This window comes from Larus michahellis, chromosome 12, assembly GCF_964199755.1.
Source record: "Larus michahellis chromosome 12, bLarMic1.1, whole genome shotgun sequence".
Taxonomy (NCBI): domain Eukaryota; kingdom Metazoa; phylum Chordata; class Aves; order Charadriiformes; family Laridae; genus Larus; species Larus michahellis.
Genome location: NC_133907.1, coordinates 4,701,445 through 4,721,514, shown reverse-complemented (window position 1 = coordinate 4,721,514; position 20,070 = coordinate 4,701,445). Strand labels below are relative to the sequence as shown.

General features: G+C 45.4%; 1 protein-coding gene across 8 annotated transcripts in view; it reads right to left on the bottom strand.

The window, feature by feature from the left end:
• The window catches only part of ZBTB46 (zinc finger and BTB domain containing 46), a 56,878-nt gene extending 44,407 nt beyond the window's left edge, over positions 1-12,471 (bottom strand). The window contains exons 1-4 of one of the 8 annotated variants that reach the window (XM_074605511.1): positions 12,258-12,470; positions 11,579-11,760; positions 5,013-5,140; positions 3,107-3,242 (exon numbers count right to left, since the gene is read on the bottom strand). In XM_074605511.1, coding sequence (XP_074461612.1) covers positions 3,107-3,160 — 54 coding nt within the window. In that variant the 5' untranslated portion in view covers positions 3,161-3,242; positions 5,013-5,140; positions 11,579-11,760; positions 12,258-12,470. Of the gene's footprint in view, positions 1-3,106; positions 3,243-5,012; positions 5,141-6,352; positions 6,449-11,578; positions 11,790-11,912; positions 12,044-12,257 lie in introns of those variants that run through there. The other 7 variants (XM_074605517.1, XM_074605516.1, XM_074605513.1 and 4 more) reach the window with 7 other exon arrangements.
• Between the last annotated feature and the right edge of the window lie 7,599 nt (positions 12,472-20,070).

The window sequence follows — 20,070 nt, the reverse complement described above, 5'->3', positions numbered from 1 at the left end:
ACAGCACATGGCCACAAGACAGCTTTCCAAGAAGCCCATGAACCATGAAAGCCCATCTCTAGATTTTCCACAAAATAAACTCTTCATAAGTCTTTTCGCAGACAGTACAGTAATTCAAGTCTACTACTATTCCGTAAATACCTAAAAAACATTGTCCCTAAACAAACAACACTTGCATGTAACAGCAAAAAGAACAAAACATGAACAGATTTAATAATCCCTTTCATGCAAACTTCTGCCAAGATACAGGCCAGGTTTTTATTTTTCATGTTGTCAAAAACCCAGTCTTAAAATAAGCATTAATAATTTATATAATCTTTAACCCTACCTAGAATGAACCTTTGCTATACAAATATAGCATCTATGAAAGCTGTTTATTTTGCACTATCAGTACAGTTATTTGAACAAGAAAATATCACCTGATGACATAAGAGTAAATAAACACAATCCTCAGGTAATGTTGGAAGGGTTTTAAAAACAGTAGCCAGTAATACTTACAAAGCCAGCCTCCCAGCATGCATACCTGTAATAAGTTGCCTGACCAAAATCGTAACACCAGTAAAATTAAGGGTACAAATCCATTGCATCTAAAACTCAGTGCATTATTTGAATTTTGACAAGAAGCCACAGACAATAAACAGAGTACGCACATGAAAGCCTCTACAGTACAATCCTTTGGGAAATAGTGAGGACAAAAATAAACTCCCTTCACTCAGATGGAAAACGGGGGAGAAAAAAAAAAAAAAGGACTAGAGGGATTTTTTAGGTTTTTGTTGTTGGTAGGGGTTTTTGTTTCTTTGTTTACTTTTTGCTGTCAGCACATAAGGAAACCAAAAATTTAAACTACATGACATTTAGTCGGTTACAATTTTCTAAACACGTTTCTACACTTAATACTAAGGACACAATTTACAGAGTACCAAAATATTCACTAGTGCGCTCCTCCACCAGCTACTCTATGCTCCCTAGAGAAAACAGGCCAACTGGAATTTAACCAAAAATGTGTTGTTTCCTCCCCCCTCTCCCTTCAGAGAAAAGTAAAAACAGATTAAGGAAGAACTCAAATTCACTGCAATGGTTTATTATACAAAAAACCCAAGACACACGCCCCACTTCTCTGCTTCCCCTGTGTTCTGTCCACATCTCCACTCCCAAGACATTCCAACATTTTTTAAATTCCTCTGCAAAGGAGCTCTGTAAGGTGAGATTTGGCTTGAAACGCCTCCTTGTGCAACAAGACACAGTGTGTATACAAGTTTCACTTTTGTCCAATTAAAGACAACAGAAATGCAGACAACTCCTCCTATCCGTGTGCCCTGTGCTGGGGGGAAAAAAAAAAAAAAAGAACAAAAAAAACCCAGCGTAACCTTAGCAACTGAAAGGGAAGGTACTTGTACTTAGTCTAAATGAGAGAGCAAGTAGAAGACTCAGGATATTAATGGATGAGAACTCCCTGCGAAGACACCGCTCGCGAGCTTAACAAGTACAATTCTCCAAAAGTGTTTTCTCATAAGTGTGTGTGAAGAAGAAGAGCACACAATTCTAGAAGAGTTTTAATTTCTTGATACTAGATACCCCAAAATGATATTCATATGTTCAACTCTGTTCAAAGTAGATGAAAGTATCAGCTTATGAAAATGAACAGTTGCCAAAAAGGAACTCTCTTACTCTATTCTGACTCACAAAACCAATCACTCGTTGTTTAAGTTGGTCATTCCAACACAACTCTGAATTCAAGAGAAACAGGCAGATGTTTGTAAACAGACCAAACCAGACCCTTGGGCCAAAGAGGTTACTCACAACTCAAGGTTTCGTGAAAACAACATTGTACCACTTTTCCCTTATGACTGGGGATGAGAATGTTTAATTACAGCGCAACAGTGCATGTTCATCCTTACGGGTTAGGAGTCACAGGAAGAAAATAAAAGTTTCGTCATTCAGTTTGAGAAATACTATAAAATTACAGAAAAAGAAAGAATTTTGGAGGCAGATGATTTTCAGTGAACTTAAAGAAAAATACTAGTTATGTTTTTATTGTCAAATTTGAGATGACCACTCAATTCTCTATGACTGTAGGGAAAAAAAAACCACAAAACCCCAAGCCCCTAAAAGTATTCAATTAACATCTGCCTGATAAGGATCGACTAAAATTTCTCCAATTTCAAGCCAATGCTACTCCGTCATCGACAGCATTAAAACAGCATTTCTGTTGAGCATCTCCGTAGTAGTTACGATCCTGAAAGTCCACGAGCAAAGTTCAAACAGCAGCAGGAGGGTAACATTACACCTTGGGCAGCTGTAATACATCGGCAAAGAAATCACTCGCTCAAATGGCTAGTTCTCAGGGCAGGCAAAGAGATTTCAACTCCCTGTCTGTCTGGGTTAGATTTAGTCAGGAAAAACAACACATTTAAGACCATACAATCAGTTTACAATTGCTTCTACCATGAAAATAAACAGATCTGAATGCAATTAGGAATCAAAAAAGAATAAGGACATGCAAAACACTACACGCTTCTAGTCATTCACCACCTCATTAAAGCTTTGTTTCCACAATCCAAACACAATCCACAAGCAAAATCTAACTCCAATAAGCAGAACATAAAATAACAGGGAGCTATCACTAAACACCTCACTCTCCACCCAAAACTTTAAACCAGCAACTTGGCTTCGGCCTTTGGCCTGTTGAACCATCTACCTGAAGTTACGGGGACGGGAGTGTGCAGAAGCTGGACTCTACAAAAGTGCAACCAAAACACAGGATTTCTGAAGGTGTCTTAGGAAAATCCATCTATTAATCTCCATTAGCTCTAACGGCGCAGGAAGAATTTCAAGAGAAAACCAGGTCTGAAAATGAAAGCTAAGGGAAAACCATTAGCCTCCACATTTTGGAAGGAGGGCAATCAGAAATTTAGAAACTGTAAAGTTAAACGTAGGAGGGGGAATAATAATAATAATAAAAAGATCAGAGATGCACATTTGGACATTTTGCTACAGTGTTCTTAAATTAATAATCAGTGAAAAGATTTTTAGTTATTTTGTTAGAGAAAGCATGTAAACTTTAATATTAAACAAAAAAATAAAATCCAAGACAATTACTTCTTACCAGTAACAAACTGGGTTCCAGGTCTAGTGTTTCTCCTACAACAGCTGAGGACATCAACAGCCCTAGGGCAGCACAGGTAGTGCACTGTTCTGTGACCTTCCAACAGCACTGGGGTGAACTCTTGCAGGAGAAAGAACTATAGCAAAAAACAAAACCAGAAGAAGTTATTAGCATTAAACTACAAGATTACTGAACAACAGTGACATATTTCCCTCCAAACTCAGAGTTATAACATCCCTAATTATGACCCAATGAATCCGAAAAAATGTTAACTCAAAATGTATCAATACATTGCAGCTAATTAAAGCCTGGCTACCTTTTTGCAACAACGTAAGCAAGAGTTACTTCTTAAAGTATGGGAAAAAGATTTCTAATTTTAGATAGTAAAACTTCAAACAGATCCTTGAAACAACAGTGTTTCCTGTTTGGTAGCTTTTCAAAACATTCTCACTTTAATGGCTTTTTAAAGAGACATTTGTGGCCCGAAGGGCACTAATTCACCTTATCTGACCTATAAAATACTGAGGTTAAAAAGCTACTAATACAACTCCTGAAAAAAGTTTGCAATGGAATATTCAAGAGAATTTCCTCTTGAAATGTTTAATGGCCAGTTTAATGGCCAAGTTAAGAGACAAAACAGTCACAAGATTTTGAAAATTCTGTGTAAAATATGGATAGTTAGGTACAGTAAGGCACCTTCACAGATAGAATTTTCAGATAAAACATTAATGTTTATGATTACGAGGTATAAAAACCAGCTCATCTACACAAGGGTTATTTGTCTGTGAGGACACATTCACTGTAATTATCAACTTGTACACCTGATTTCACTTTCTTCAGAATAGCATATTTACAACATTGCAATATTTGTAAAATATTTGCAACATTTAACTCCAACTAAAATTTCTGACTATGCTTTATTCCAAACTTCATACTGATGATATTCTTTTAGTCATTACAGCAAAGTATTTGCCATATATTTCTGATCTCTGTATTTCAGACATCTTCAATATAGAGATTAGGTCTCTTCATGAAAATAAGCTATAAATCCATACTGTTGATTTCAAGACTGACCTTCTGTAGTAACAGGTTGTGAACGAAAACATCAGGAGATAAAAATTAAGAAAGCTTTTCCAATACAAACTAATGTCATTATAAAGGGTGAAATAACATATCTAATAAACAAATGAAGTAATAAGAAAAATCCAAGCATTCTTATGGCAACAAGCAGAACTCTGAAAATCTTGAAAACAAATATAACCCAACCAAATGACCAATGACTTCGTTCTCAATTTCTATTTCAGACTGCCAAGTCTAGCCTTTCTCTAATTCTGATTGCTTCCCCATAGCAATTGTTTTGGCTAGCTCTTTTTAGTCCTGTTACTTAGTTAAAAAAAAAATAAAGTGGGGGAGTAAGGGAGCCAGACCAACACAGACACATGGGAAATTACTTTGTTAGCAATGTGTAAGGGTAATACGTATTTTTCACTTCATCTTAGGACTGTTACTGTTAAGACTCTCATTTACACCTCTGTCCCAGAGTCACAAAGTGAGCCAGAGTAGTCTGGTAAGAACAGTAAAGTGGACACCTATACTATTTTGCACTGCTCTGCATTTTTGCTTCTTGCTTTGAGCTCTGCACCTGTTTTCCTCTTCTAATCGAACAGATGTGAACCAAGTGACTATGATTAATGGAGGCACCTCTGCCACAAGTCAGGAACAGAAGAATAGCCAGAGGTATTTCTTCAACTGTTGCAGTCGGTAAGATTTCTAAACAAGCCTTTGTTATTAATATTAAATCAAATTTTATAAAGAACTGTAAGCCCTCGTGACAATGTTATCTCCAGCTACTCTTTCTCTTTCCCTTGCCACATTACAAAAATATCTTTAAATACCGAGAACTTACCAATATTTGAAAATGCTTCCTGTTAGCAAAAATAAACGTCACTATGTTTCACAGCTGGATAGTGCATGTTTTAATGAGTAGAGGAGAATGGCCTCCGGTGACAAGCTCCAAAAGGTTCATCAGATGTCCTGTATTTGGGAATGGAAAGAATAGGAGGCAAAAATTAAAATCTAAACTTTAACTTAATGCGAAAACCTTCAGTGTCACATAATGACAAGCAATAGTTACTGCATATAAGTAATTGCATATTTACAACACTGTTTGCGATTTTGAACAAGAAATATTCTCATATATAGTAAATACCTTCTGACACATAAGAAAAATGATTTAGCTCTTGTGTTAAAGAGTTTAACACACACATTTTGAGATCATTAACACTTCTGACTATGCTTCAAAAGAAGTGCTTTGAAAAAGTCACTGTAAAAACCAATACTTTATACGAGGATTTCAAACAATTTTAGCATTATTTTTTGTTCTAGTTAACATCATAAAGTTTCAGTTAATGTTTCTGCGACAGCCGCCATCCCCACACTTTAAATGGGGTTAGTATTAATCTAACCTCACAGTTACAGTGATTCCCCTCCAGACCAAAATATTTGCCTAAAGTTACAGAAAAATTATGTGCCCTCATTATACAAAAGTACAACGTTTGAGTTCTGTTCCCACCCAACTCAACTGAATCGCAGCTTTCAAAAGCCAGTGTCACCCTCAAGTTAAAGAGCAGTGTGCACAAAAGTACTAAGTGAAGTGGTTTATTCCTCCTTTAAAAATTTTGAAAAAAGAAAACCCGCAAAGATACAGAAAAAGAAGGTAAAACAGAAGGTAAAGGTTTATTTTCCATGCCTGTAAAAGCTACACAGCCCGAAATACAATATTCCAACTGGTAACACAACAGGATGCACCTTTCCTTACAGGGCACTAGGTGCATGCCCTAGTTCAAAATGCTCACTTGCAGTAATATTTCTTTGTATTTCCTCTGCATTTCACTTACTCATTTCCCCATAACTTCCAACTCTGTCCATGAGCCTATCTCTCCATCACGGTACAGAAACAGTTACTCATATCATTCCCCTATTTTTCTTCTCTCTCTCATCTGGTCGCACCAAGAGAAGAACACATCCAACACTACCCATACCACGGACCTTGCAGAACACAGCAAGACCATCAAAGAGCTAGCCAGCACTTAAAAAGCCAGTACCTTACAGGGTACCAGGCTTGGGAAGTCTGGTGATATTAAAAAAAAAAAAAAGAAAAAAAAAAGCTGTATCTGCTACTCTAGCAGTGAAGATTAAAAAACAACCTGAAAAAATACGAATGCCTGTGGCTAGTACGACACTTACCGGTCCAAGTGCCATTAACTCCTACGAGATCTTAAGCTTCCACTAAAAAGAGAGTCACAGAAGTATTCTAAGCAAAACCACTTCGCCCTTGTATATCTATTACACAAAAAACAACATAAAAAGCACCTTAAAAAAAAGAAAAAGAGGATTAAAGAACTGCAAGCACATCACGCTGGCTGGGAATTGCCCTGAAGAATGGTTCCCCCAAAACTTTCTCATTGTTTTTTGGCTTTTTAACTAGGGGATCTTTGCTAAAGTTCCCAAACCCAGTACGTAAAAAGGGAGGGAGCCAAAGAAAGAGGAAGAATCATGAGGTAATTTTTAAAAAGAAGTACAGCAGTGGGAGGAACTGAGAGAAAGAGCACCTCAGAGACAGAAAAGACACAGAAGGACTCAAGAATAATCTAAGAGTAAGAAAATCAAACAGTACAAAACTAAAGATCATACGAGGTGCTCTGTGAAAAATCTAATTTTGTTTGTGTAATTCGCAGCACAAGCACTTAATGCCTTGGATAAGTATCCCTTTTTACTTTTTAGTATAAATCTCATAATCCAGATCCGATCAACTATTACAAAAAAAAAAAAAAAAAAGAGAAACAGAGTGAAACCAAGAAGGATACAGTGGTAATAAGAAGGAAGTCAATAAGCTAGTTTTATATTTAGACACCACCTCAATTCTCCAATACTATAGTGGCAGGACTTTTAGGAGTACTGCATCCTGACTACTTCGTTTATCAGTACTTAAATTAGTTGGTGTTGGGTTTGGGTATTTTAAGCACCTAATGGCTAATACAGACCATCAATTCTTCTCTTTCAGAGCATGATTTGAGCACTAGTCAGAAAGGTATTTCCTCCAATAGTGTAATAGTGCAAAAGATGCAAATTTCATTTAACCCTTTCCTCAAAGGGAATGTGCTAAGCACCTGAAATATCAACTCTTTCTGCAGAGTTCTTCCTCACAAGGTGAGAAATACCACAAAGCAAAGTTGCTTGGATGGAATAAGGAGTTTGTTCAATACACGAGGAGGAAATAATTAGGAAAGATAACTAAGTATTTAAGTATACACAGGTATAAACATATTCTTTAATATGTAAAATCCTACTCACTTTTCTAAGTAGGGTTCTTAAGCAGCTAAATTACTGGCACACACACTGACATTCTTGTTACTAAGTTTATTTTAATCCATACACAAGTTAGCAGCTGTGTTTGTAGAATATTTCTGATGCCTTGTTGCCTCCCTCCATTACAGGGGACCCCAACTCAGTTTTCCTATAAAGCGAACGCTGGCAACTTCCAACATCGACAGGACATTTTTCTTCCCGACTGCACACACGAGTCAAGCGAGTAACATGACAGAAGGGATCACCACTTTATGGGCTAGAATAAAGACAGACAAATCCCCAAAAAGCAAGGCAAAAAGGTGAGTTTCAGCTCTAACCTGGCATCTACCTGTTACATTTCAGCAAAGCTACTGCTCCTCTCGGCAGCCGCGTTATTCCAACGCGCACGTACATCTCCTTACCTACCCGCAACAGAACACCGCACAGTGGAACACATTTCCATCTAATTAGAATTACTGTCAAGGACCTCACCCTGCCTGTGAAGCACAAGGAAGCTATTCCACACCAACATTTCAACAGCAGTCAAAACACAAGCGGATGTTTCTTAAATATATGGGTAGGAAAGAAAGTTAAAGCAACTGTTCAGAAAATAACTGCACCACAGCTAACTTGGTAAGGGACAGAAAACCCCACCCACGAGCCTCTCAACTCCAACACATCTCATAGGAAATTTAGTGAGGACTTCACACTAGCTTGCACTTATGAAGAATAAGTGTTTTCAGCACAACTATCATTTTTCATCAGTATATTAGAAAATGTTTTGGAAGAGCTGAGTAAACCCTGGCACTCTTGTTTCACAGAAGGGGAAAAGCAGTTACACCACCAGCGTGTTTAATCAACAGCTATGGGATGGGAACTGAATCCCAAGCAGCTATTCCCGCAAACTGGACATAGCTGTGCTTCCAGATACACCAAGGCAGCATGAAACAGAGGACTATCGAACTGTTTAAGGAAGTCAAGATTCTCTCCTCTTGCCTCTCAAGTGAAAGAAATCCCGCAACAAGCGATATACGCTTTTATTTCTCCTCCTGCCTAAAGGACTAGAGATCTAGAGGGAAGTGAGAAAACCAACTACTGAAGGTTGTATTTAAGAGGGCTGTAAAACAAAGGTATCACCTAGCAAAACAAAAAGTCCTCAAGAAGGATTAAAGTGAAGTTTTTGAAGCAACAAATTTTAACACTGGAGTCCTGACTGTCATTGTACTTGGCCGAAATATCATAAAAATGCTCCCAGAGACCCTTCGGTGAGGAGCAGGATCGCAGTACTTCATGCAGACCAAATACCTCCCTCTATCTCACGGACGTGGTAGGTCCTCGTACTCTCGCCTAACATGACCCCTGCTATCTACAGACAACCCCACAGCACGCCTGCTTTCACTATTAATACATTTTAAGTTTCAAATATCACACACACAAAACACAGGTAAGCTACGCACTTAAAAAATATTCAAGCCAGTTGCAAGCCAGAAGCAAAATATAAACATGGTATTAAACCTTTTGTGCAAAGTGTCAGAATTTTCTAGGGTAACGCTCACAGCCAGGAATGGACACGAACTGCCAGCTCCTGGGAATTATAACGGACATGTGGGATCACCATTACAACTGCAGGTAGCTCTTCAAAGACTTAAACTAAGCCCTCTCTTTGCGCTTTTGTTTGCCCATTAAACTAAGCACACAGGAGCCAGGAAAACCCCTGAGAATGCTTTTTACCAATTTAGGGGGAGCCTATAGAGGGTTACAGAGTGCTCCAGAGCAGCCAGTAAAACTGGGAAGAACATTAAGGGAAAAATGTCCTGGGAAAGGTTGAGCTGTTTATGAAATAATTCTGCTCTGAAAGCAAGCAATAGCAGTTTGGATTGGGTGTTAGCCTGCTGCCGCACTGCTGGGAGGACAGGAAACTTTGCTTAGAAACTTCAAAAACACATATCTAAAACAAAAATCCACACAAGTGGACAGCAAAGACAAAAAGAATATGCTCGACCCCACAGCAACACAACACATTACCGGAGGAAAAGCAGGCGTATTAACAGCAAATAACAAATCTTTCTGTTTCAGACATGAGGCATTTTTCCTTTTGAAGGAGGACTGTTGGGGGGGGCGAGGTGGGGGCCTGCTAAACTGGTTTTCCTCTAAGCACTTCCAGTAATAAAAAAAAAAAAAAAAAAAAAAAAATCCTCTTGCGAAGAACATATCCACTGTTGTACAACTGTCCCAGAAAACAAAGACCACGGGGAGAAAGTGGCCCATTTTCCTCAGTCTCCAAGAACCCCGTGTACAGGTCATGTTTTCAAAGGCTACACACCCTAGAACGAAGCAGCATTCAAAGTATATGAATAAACATCTAACGTTAGAGTTATCAGAATACCCCATTTTTGGGTACCACACTAAAATTGACTCAATTACACCAAAGCTCACATACAGCCTAAGAAAACAACTGCGAGAGGAGTTTAGCTGTGAGTGAGTTTCCCCCTCCTGGACAGGCTGCATCAAAAACCAAAAGACTAGTTTTCTGTTTCAGTTACAGTTATCCCAGTAGCGTACCAAACCACATAATATTTTTCAGCAACGTATGTTTGGGAGCTCCCCTAAATACTGTCTGCAGCTCCCTCCAGCCATGGGGCAGGCTCCTCTACCCATTTCTTGCCACTTCCCAAAAAACACCTTAAAGCGGTAATTCCTCACCACATGTTGAAAATATTGTGACTAATAATATACTCCACCCATTTTTTCCATCACTAAGGATTTCAAAATATAAAACTTGACAAACAGAGAGAAAAGCTAGACAGAATTTAGAAGAGGAAAATAAAATTTTATTTCCAATTAAAAGATGCTATAAAAACATAAAAGGTTAAAGCAAGGTAGTGACAAAAGTGGAAGAGCTATCCAGACACAGCAAGATTCTTCCTCAGAATTACGTTTCTCTCACTCGTCTTGGATAATGTAGCTTTTCCTTTTAATCCCCACAGAAAAAAAAAAAAGAGAAAAAATACTCCCTGCCCTTTTTGAGAAAATACATTTAATGCATTAGTAGCAGAGCCACTCTATGTACACAGAGAACCCACACTTGTAATAAATACTTGATCGAGTTCAAGAACTGAGATCTAGATCCGTATTACAGTGACTAAATGCTAAAAATGATACCAGTGATGCAATTAAAATGCACGCAATAACTTTGGTACAGGTGTCTACAATACCACTGTTTGCAAAACACATCTCCTAATTAGCATGGCTTTAAACAATGCTGATAATAATCCAGTCCTGTAAGGCTTGCCAAATGAATCATTGAGATTGCAAAATAAAAAGCATGAGGAATTCATTAAAGAGCTGTTAAACTCTCCTTTGTTTATCTTTCCCCTGTCAGGTGTAAAAATAAATAAATATTGGTTTATATCCCTGGATTTCATCCGAACGCTCAGCTTCACAATAACGCTCCGGTGAAGAACCTCCTCAGGAGGTACCAACATTTCTTCTTTTTTTTTTTTTTTTTTTTACCTCCGTTTCAAAAGAGAAATCCTCCCACTATTACAGTACTGAAAATCTGCTCCATTCTCTATTTGTCATCTGGGATTGAGTTATCAGACACTACTTGTATTACTTTGGGAACTGACATGTCTATTTACAGAGACACAAAGGCAATCCACCAGCACAACCCCTTCTCCTACCAGCACCTTTCACAGCACCTCTCCTTCTCCCCTCGGCCAAATTTTACACACAGTTTCTTCTGGGGAGGAGGGAGGACACCTCACTAGTTTCCCAGCATGACAGAAAACATTTACAGCCACTTTTGCACTTGTTACAGCCTTATGAAAAATCACCTATATCCCCCCCAAAGGAACAGCATTATATTTTCAAGGTTTTTTTTTTGTTGTTTCTTGGGGTTTGGATTTTTTTTAAAAAAAAAAAAAAAAAGAGGGTCACTTCCCCCATTTCAGCCTGCAATTAAAATGGAGGCAAGGCCAGGCGATCTATGTCTGGCTTTAGGGGGAGACAATAACCCAAAACAGGCCTGGCTTTAAAAAAAAAAAAGAAAAAAAGAAGAGAGGGAGAAAGAGAGAGAGACAGGCAGAAAGAGAGAAATACAACATGCTTCACCAGTATTATTACCTCATCCCTTTTTCCAAGCAGTTTTGAACCACACTCCTGACAAACTCTTGGTCCAACTTGCACGGATGCTGGTTTTTAGGGGGCGGAAAGGGTTTTAATGCTGGAGCCGGGATTGAGGCTTGGCTATTCGCAAGTGGAGCTGCTGTTAAAATGCCCCCTTGTCTCTTCTCCTCTCCCTTGAGCTGGGTGTTGACGCAGCAGAAATTACCAGCTGGAAAATTCCCCTTTTGGAGGTTACGGGGGAGGGGGGGTGGGGGGGGGAGGAGGGGGGGGGCGGGCGGAGGAGCGAGGGGAGGGGAGGGCCCGGGGAGGGGGGTTAAACCCTGCCACTTACCAAGTTAAGCCATCCACCCACACCAAAATAAGACATCGCGTCCCAAAGAAGGCACCGTGCCCCCCCCGCCTCCCCCTCCCCGCCTCGGCGGGGCAGGCAGCGATCGGGCCCCCCGCGGCAGAGGAAGGTGGGGGGTGAGGAGAGGGGGGTGTGTGTGTGTGAGGGGGGGGTTGATAATAATGATGATAATAAATGAGCGGGGGGGGGGCTCCCCGCCGCCCGCCTCGCCTCAGGGCGGCCGCGGGGATGGGGGCGGCCCGCCGCTGCCGTCGCCTCAGGGGGCGGGCGGGCGGCCATGGCGACCCCCCCCCCCCCCCGGCTCGCCTCAGGGGGCGGCGCGCTTACCTGGGCCCCATGGAGGAGAGCGGGGTCTCGGAGCGGCCGGAGCTGTGGCTCCGTCGGTCACTCCGTGCCGCTCCTCCGGGTGGGGAGGGGAAGGGGAAGGGGGGAGGAGGCCGGAGGAGGGGGGGGGGGGGGGGTGAAGCCGGCGGAGGGGGGAGGCGGGGGGGGCGCCCGGGCGCGCTCCCGCCGCTCCCTCGGGCGCGCGGGGCGCGAGCCCGCGGCGGGCGGGAGGGGGGGGGAGGGGATAGCAGGAGGGCGGTGCCGCCCGGCGCGTGCCGTCGCTTTCCCCGCCCACCCCTCCCCAGCGGCGGCCGCTGATTGGGCGGCGGCGGGCACGGGCCTCCGTAAGCACCGCCCCTTTTTCCCCGCCCCCTTCTCCCCCCACCCTCGCCACCCCCCCCCTTCTCGCGCCGGGGGAGCGGGGGCGCCGCCGGCGGCTCTGCCACTGCCGGACACCGGAAGTGAGGGAGGGCGGGGGCGCGCGCCCGGGCTCGCCCGCGCGGAGCACGCCGGGACGGCGCGGTGACAGGGCTGAGGCGGGCGGACCCCGGTACCGCTGCCGGTACCGCTGCCCCCTCCCCCCCCCCCCCCGTGGCCCCCCCCCCCTCTCCGGGCCCCTCTGGGGTCTCCTGCCTCCCCTCGTCGCTGCCGCAGGTGCGCCCGGCCCGAGGAGGGGGCGCGCCGCTGCGGTCAGCGGGCTCCCCCGCAACACACACCGTCGGGGCGCATCCCGTCAGGCCCACCGAGGCCTCCCCGGGAGCCACCGCCGGGCCAGGGCGAGCAGCAGCCGGGTTGAAGATCGGGGAGGGCTCCCGGAGGGGCTGGGCCGCTGCTGGGGCCGTGCTGCAGCCTCGTCGGCACCTTGCAGGGGAGGGAAAAAAGTCACTTTTTCGCTCTGAAGAAATAAGCTGTATTTCACACAACCACCTGGAATAAAAAAATAATATTAAAGATCTGCGGCCCTGCAGACTTCAGAGCCCCTTGACTTGCCCAAGCAGCGGGGCGCTGGCCCGGCTTAATGGCCGGAGAGCGTGGCTGGAGGTCTGGAGAATGAGGTTGTGCCACCGCGAAATGGAGATCACAGTTACTCGTCGGCCGTCAGATCCGGGGATGAAAAACCTCTTGTTGCAACAAAGGGCAGGATTTTGCCCTTTTGATTGTCGCGCTGAAGGATCTGACAGAAACTGCCCTATATTTCAAAGGACAGAGCTTAACAGGACAGGATAGGTCTGGAGCGCGGAGGAAGTCAACGCCGGCCGTACGATAGCTGTGGCGAGCAAGGGAATCGTTCTTGAAATCTGCGGTCGCTGGATTGTGAAAGCAGGAACTGGTCCCACAGATAAAAATGTTTGCAAACTGTTTATCAACATTTGCATACTGTGATTGTGCCCAAAATTGGGGAAATACACATGCGAGTAACTGGCGTTGGCCGTTTGTTTGCATAGTTAACTGACCTAGGTGTGTAATCACAGCAATTGCCCGGGTAATTGCCTAAGGTTAAAAAATTTCCTTCGTGGTTTCCTTTCCCTCATCCTATGTATTTTTTTCATCTCTGGCTTTCAAGTAGGAGACCTACTGTTGAAACCTCGAAGTTGCCTTTAATGCCTACTCGTTATTCAAATCCATTTCTACAAGGTGCATTTGATCTCTAGGATGTCCCCTCACAAAAAGTGTATTTTGCACTTTTTAATCTGTAATTTAAATAAACAGGTGTTCCATCATGTGTTTTCCTCCCCCTCGTTTCCTCCTTCATACCCTAAATACCTTTAATTTTTGAAAAGACGATGAATAAACCTGATTAATGAAAATGAAATGTCTTTTAACTCCAGCATGTTTTTAATTACCTCTTTCTTTTATATTGCAACAGAGTCCAAGCAGCACCTTCCTAGAAAGAGCTCCATTAAAATGCAAATGAAGGCTTTGCAGAAGTTGTCTGTTAATGCAACGGAGGACGCAATTTCTTAGATTTGAGCAACACCGAATCATCACCAGGCGGGGTTTTCTGCTGCCACCTGCTCTTTCTGCACGCGCAATCCCGTGTGTTTGCCTCCTCGTACGCGCATTTTCCAGCCTCCGTCACCTGTGGGTGAAGCGCACCGGAACTAAACAGCCAAAATCCCTTTTCCACCCTAAATGCTCAAGTCGGTTTCCATGTGAAACTATCCCCGCCGCCCCTGCGGGTGTTAAATCCTTCTGTGCTCTAAGTCTCTCTTTTTTTTTGAAGGTTAGAGAGGCTGACTGAAAATGAAGCTATATCTTTATGTAAATATATCTATTTTGCATAAAATCTATATTATACCTGGTGGCAGCTATAAGCACTCCCGCCTTTCCTCGCTCCTCCGTATTTGAGACCGAGCTCCCCTTGTTATCCCAAAGCTCCTCGGGTTCAGCACATACGTTCCCTTCCTCTCCTCCTACCCAGGGTTTCTTCCTCAGGTCTTTGTTGAAAAAAAGTATTTATTTATGTAGTATTTATTTGTGTGTCAGGCTGGGCTGACTCCCCCAGAGCAGCAGCAGCTGCAGCCTGGGCGCTGCCCTGGGGAACGCGCTCCGAGAGGGGGAGGGTGGCGGCAGGCCGAGTTTCCCAAAGCTGCTCTGCACAAAGGATTTCAGGAGACTTGAAAAGGTTTAATAATCTTTTGCCAATCACACTCCCTCCTCCTTTAATTAGAAGTTTGTATCCTATTTTAGGTAAATACTGCAATTGCTCAGCCTGTCCTTAGAGGAGAGGTGGTTTCTCCTCACAAAGAAGGAAAGAACGTGTGTGGAAAAAAGAAGAGAATAGGAAAAAAGATGAGCTGGAGGAAAAATCGGGGTAGTTTGTGTGGGTTTTGGGTGTGCAAAGCGCCATAAAGAAGGTGCGCAAGGGAGAGGTTAAGAGCATCACGATGCACCTCTTCAGAGAAATGTCAGGGATAACAGACCGCGTGTTTCCAGCTTGAGTCGACATCCTTTGCACGCCACCATACCACAGATTTCATCCAGGCAGGAACGGCCGGAGGTGAAGGTGTTCATTGCTCTGCTGATAGGTTTTAGCCACTGGAGAAACAGGTAAAAGTCATATTCCTGTAGCACAAGAGAGTTTGGAATCGTCCCATTCCTTTCTTTACGAAGAGCATGGGAATGTATCCCAGCCGCCGGCACAGCCAAGCTGAAGCCCCGTGCCAATGCTGAGCGGCTAATCATCATCACTGGGTGCGCAAATTAAGTGCATGTGGACTTGGTGTGCGTGTTGTTGAATTCTTCTGCCTGCTCTGTGTCCCTGCACCTCCATGATTGCTCACTAGACAATCTCAGAGACTTTACTGGTGCTAATAAGCCATCCTCCCTCTGTCCCCTGTGCCGGGGTAAGGTGGGACCGGACCAGGGAACAGCGATAGCGGAAAGCTGCCTGGGTTGCTGCCTTCATACTGCATCCCATTTGCAAAATCATCCGTAATTGTGAAGCATTCTCATTCCATCTCCTCTCTTCAGCTCTGCTCTACCTTATCTCAGTTGTAGGAGATTTTGCATATGATAAAATAAAATGATTTCTTGCGTGTCCTTGTGATGTGGTCAGTTCGGAAGCACGTTGAGAAAACCCAAGTGGCCTAATTACTCTGTTTTTTTTTCCCCTACAAAAGTTTTGTGCTCTGAAATAAAGGTGCAAAAAACCCTCCTGGATGATCTCTGATCTGTAAGCTCTGCTCGCAGCGATCCCCCTTTTGTTTCCACATTCTGTACGTGGTAGACATGGATCTCCATCTCCATCTCCGAAACGCCTGTTCTTCCCTAACTACAACAGGAAGAAAGCTCTTTTGCAGGGCCCCGCTCCTACCCGTCACAGCAGCTCGGGATCCCTGAAAATCCTGGGACCAACAACTATGTCAGCCACATTGAGAGCAGCTCACTGATGTCGGAGGAAAGGGTTAAGGGACCCACATTCCTGTCCCTTCTGCTCCGATCAAAGGTCAGGCGGTTCTTTAGGTGAAGGAAGGGAGGGAGGTGGTGCAGCCCTGACCAGGTCATTTGAGGAGTAAACCACATCTGAGCCGAGCTAATGAAGCAGTATTTGTCTCTCTCACAGGCACATACTCCCGGTCTGCGCCGGGCAAGTTGGAATTCCTGCTCTAGTGGGAGTGAAGATGTCGATTGTATTTTTTCCATGATGTGTATTGAGGCATTTGCTAGGTTGTGGGAGTAAACACTTGGGGGAATTCTCCATGAGCTAGCAAGGGCAAGACACAAGCCTACTAAATATGGTGAATGAAGATTACAAAAAACCCCTGGAGAATAAAACTCCCTCCTTCCACCCCATCTCCCCCCCCCACCCCACCCCCCGCATATTTTTTCTCATTATCGCGCACTGCCATTTCACTGCTTGCTGGGTAAATCCATTGCCGTTTGTGCGACTAAACACATTGTGCTGCTTTAGTTTTATTTTCTGTACTGAAGGGCAGCGCTGGGGTGGTCCTTCGTGTCTTCCCTACTACCCGAGACGCACCGCACCATCCTGCTAGAGAAAGCAGAGACGACACCAAATACTCAATGGGGGGGAACAGCAGGAAATACTCTCAGGTCTGTAAATACTTGAGGGGGTGAGAGATGATGCTCACGTACAAAATATTTGACCAGCCGCATCCCACTGACCTCCTTTGGTGCTGCTCTTGAAAGGGATTGGCCGGAGTCAGAAACAGTTGATCTTTAATGCTCCAAAAATACATTCCCTTTCAAAGCCTCTCAAGTGGAGAAGCATCCAGGCTGCCAAATTTGGTCCCCACTCCCGGCTCCTCGTGGCCCGGCTGAGCTCAGCCCCGGGGTGTTCGTCCAGGTTCACCCAAGGCTGTAGATGATGGCGAGGATGGAAGGTGCTGGGGCCATGGCACGGGGCGGGGGTGCAGGAGTGCGTGGCGGGGGGGACAGCAGCAAGCTCTGTCCCCAGACCTTCTCTTAGCTGCTCCTTCCCATCTCGTCTCTCACCTGCACTCCTCCCTGGGGTGGCGCAGCCACAGCCAAACCTTGCTTCTGCAGACCCCGTTGGGAGCTTTGAGACAACCTGGGGCCCCTGCGATTCCCACCCAGAAGCTGCCGATCATCTCGGTGCTGGTCCAGGCTCAAACAGATCATCGCGCTACACCAACATTGTCCCCCTCCTGCAATAAACCATCTCTGCGTTCCTTTTTGTGAGCTTGGGCTCTTCTCGAGGTTGCTTTCTGCTCTATTTTACATCGTAGTGCTTCGTCCCTCTAACCAGTTTCCTCCTTTCCCAGGAATGGATCCAGAGCCGCTCATCGCTCTGCATTTTGGATAGTCCTCTTTAACGAGATCTTCTCCTTTTGCAGCTCTTCGTTGACATTCACCTCTGTACGTCTGGGAAGAACCAGTGCCTGGGCCATGCTTTTTCCTGAGACCAACAGCACAGCACTGGAATCTTTAGAATAAATTTTAATCCTTTCTCCTCCAGTATCACCATCCTTCACATCTGCAGCCTTTCCCGTCCGTTACCCGGGGGCTCACACCAGCCCTTTTAGAAATGGGCAAACCCATTTCTCTTCTCAGTAGACACAAACAGGGACATTCCCATAGTGCCAGCGTCCTTCAAGGTCCCATTGGGCTCTCAGTTAAGCTCGAGCCTTTTTGCTACAGCGCCTCAAACTACTCGGCGTTTAAGAGAGTTTTAGCTGAAATAAATCCCTCTGTTTGCAAAGATTTTGTTTTCTTCAGAACCCAAAGAAATTGCAGGGCCGCACGCGAGTCCTTTGTTTCATGCAATCTACATAAATAGTGCGTGTAATGGAGCTACCCTTGAAAAGGGCAGAGGCAACAGTTAAAATATATATAACTACTGAAGTCTGGGAACTGTGGTTTGGGGTTTAGTCACGCAATTGGTAGTTTGCCTAACGATTCAGGCCACATTCGAGGTTTAGCTGGGTTAAATACGGCAAGTCAAGTTTTGCTCTCGTTTGTGCGGAGCTCGGGCTGACACTCCAGCGGGCGCAGACCGGCCCTTTCTGGGTGAATTAACCCCACCTCTGTCCCCCCCTCGGCTCAGGAGATGGAGATGCTCATCTCCACTTTGCTTCTGCTCCGATGCTTCCTTTTGGCTTTACCTTTAGCATCCTGAATTTGCTCAGACAGCCCAAATTTTGGGGTCCCACGCGGGGCAGTGCCTGGAGCTGAGCTGCCGTGGGGGTAGTGGCAGATCACTGTCATTGCTTCCCATTCTAAAATAAAAACAAGAAAAATTAGGAGGACCCCGGCAAAACATTCGCAAAATGCTCATAAGTACATAGGAGGCATTTTGGACGATATTTGAATTTATATTAAATTTCTTGTCATGAGGAGTGATGAGGCTGTCGATAAATTAGTTTATATTAGAAGCTATTCAAAGGCAGTTAATAGCATTTAGCATCCCTGGGAGCAGCAGTGCTGACGACGCCTTGTTCCTACCGACCCGGGAGCTGTCGGGGTCATGCCGGTGGCCGTGCGTCGCGGTGGGCAGCGTCTTCCTGCTGCGGTGCCCACGGCCGCCCCCGCCTCCCACCATTCCCAACGGGAAAGGGGCTCATTTAAGCACATAAAGTGGACCTGCTGGAGCGGGTCCAGAGGAGGCCCCGGAGATGCTGGGAGGGCTGGAGCCCCTCTGCTGTGAGGACAGGCTGGGAGACCTGGGGGGGTTCAGTCTGGAGAAGAGAAGGCTCCAGGGAGACCTTAGAGCCCCTTCCAGTCCCTAAAGGGGCTCCAGGAAAGCTGGGGAGGGACTCTGGATCAGGGAGGGGAGCCATAGGATGAGGGGTAATGGTTTTAAACTGAAAGAGGGGAGATTTAGACTAGATATAAGGAAGAATTTTTTTACACTGGGAGTGGTGAGACCCTGGCTCAGTTGTCCAAAGAGGTGGTAGATGCCCCATCCCTGGAAACATTCAAGGTCAGGTTGGATGGGGCTTTGAGCAACCTGATTGAGTTGAAGATGTCCCTGCTCATTGCAGGGGGTTGGACGAGGTGACCTTTAAAGTTCCCTTCCAACCCAAACCATTCTATGATTCTATGATTCTATCAAAAAACCCTCTTGGTGTAAATAGCACACAGGTGATGGGTGTCCGCCGTGGGCATGTCATGGTGATCTCCACTCTCTCCTCCCAGGTTCCTCCCAGCTCAGCCCTGCCCGGAGCAGCCTGGCTGCTGATGTGACCTGCAGCCAAAATCCCAGTGCTTCCCAGCCCCGGGAAAAGCTTGGCCGCGGTTCCCAGGCCTCGGCTCCTGCAGGATTTCCTATCTGGGCAGAGCCGGGGTCGGCAGGGAGGGGTCCCACCGGGCGCCCCACAGCCCCCAGCCCTCGCCCTGCTGCAGGAAGCACTGCCGGGTGCGCGGGGCGGGGAGAGGAGGAAAATGGGGAGTCACGGGGGGAGCCGCCAGATAAGGCTGGAAATGTTGGGCGGATGCAGCTCCGGGCCGGGGCTCGGACCTGCGGCCCGGTCACTTCCCTCATGCCGGAGCCGTTACAGGAGCCCAGGGATGAAATTACAGCCAGAGAGTTCCAGCACCTGAGCGGAGGCCGGGCTGGCTCTGGCAGCACACGGCAAACAGGCTGCGGAAAATCCCTCCCAGACCCAGCCACCCTCGGGAAGATGTTTCCTCTTCTCCTGGCTCTGTGGGACAGCCAGGCAGAGCCCAGCATTGCCCTGGGACTGGAGCCAGGGGGGATATGGGTCTGGAGGGGTGTGGGGTCCAGGGGAGGCAGGGCTCCGCATCCCCAAGGGCTGACTGTTCCCAAGGCACCAGCAGCGATGAACTCAGCCTCCCCTCTGCTCGCCTTCAGCCCTCGCCCCACGTGTGC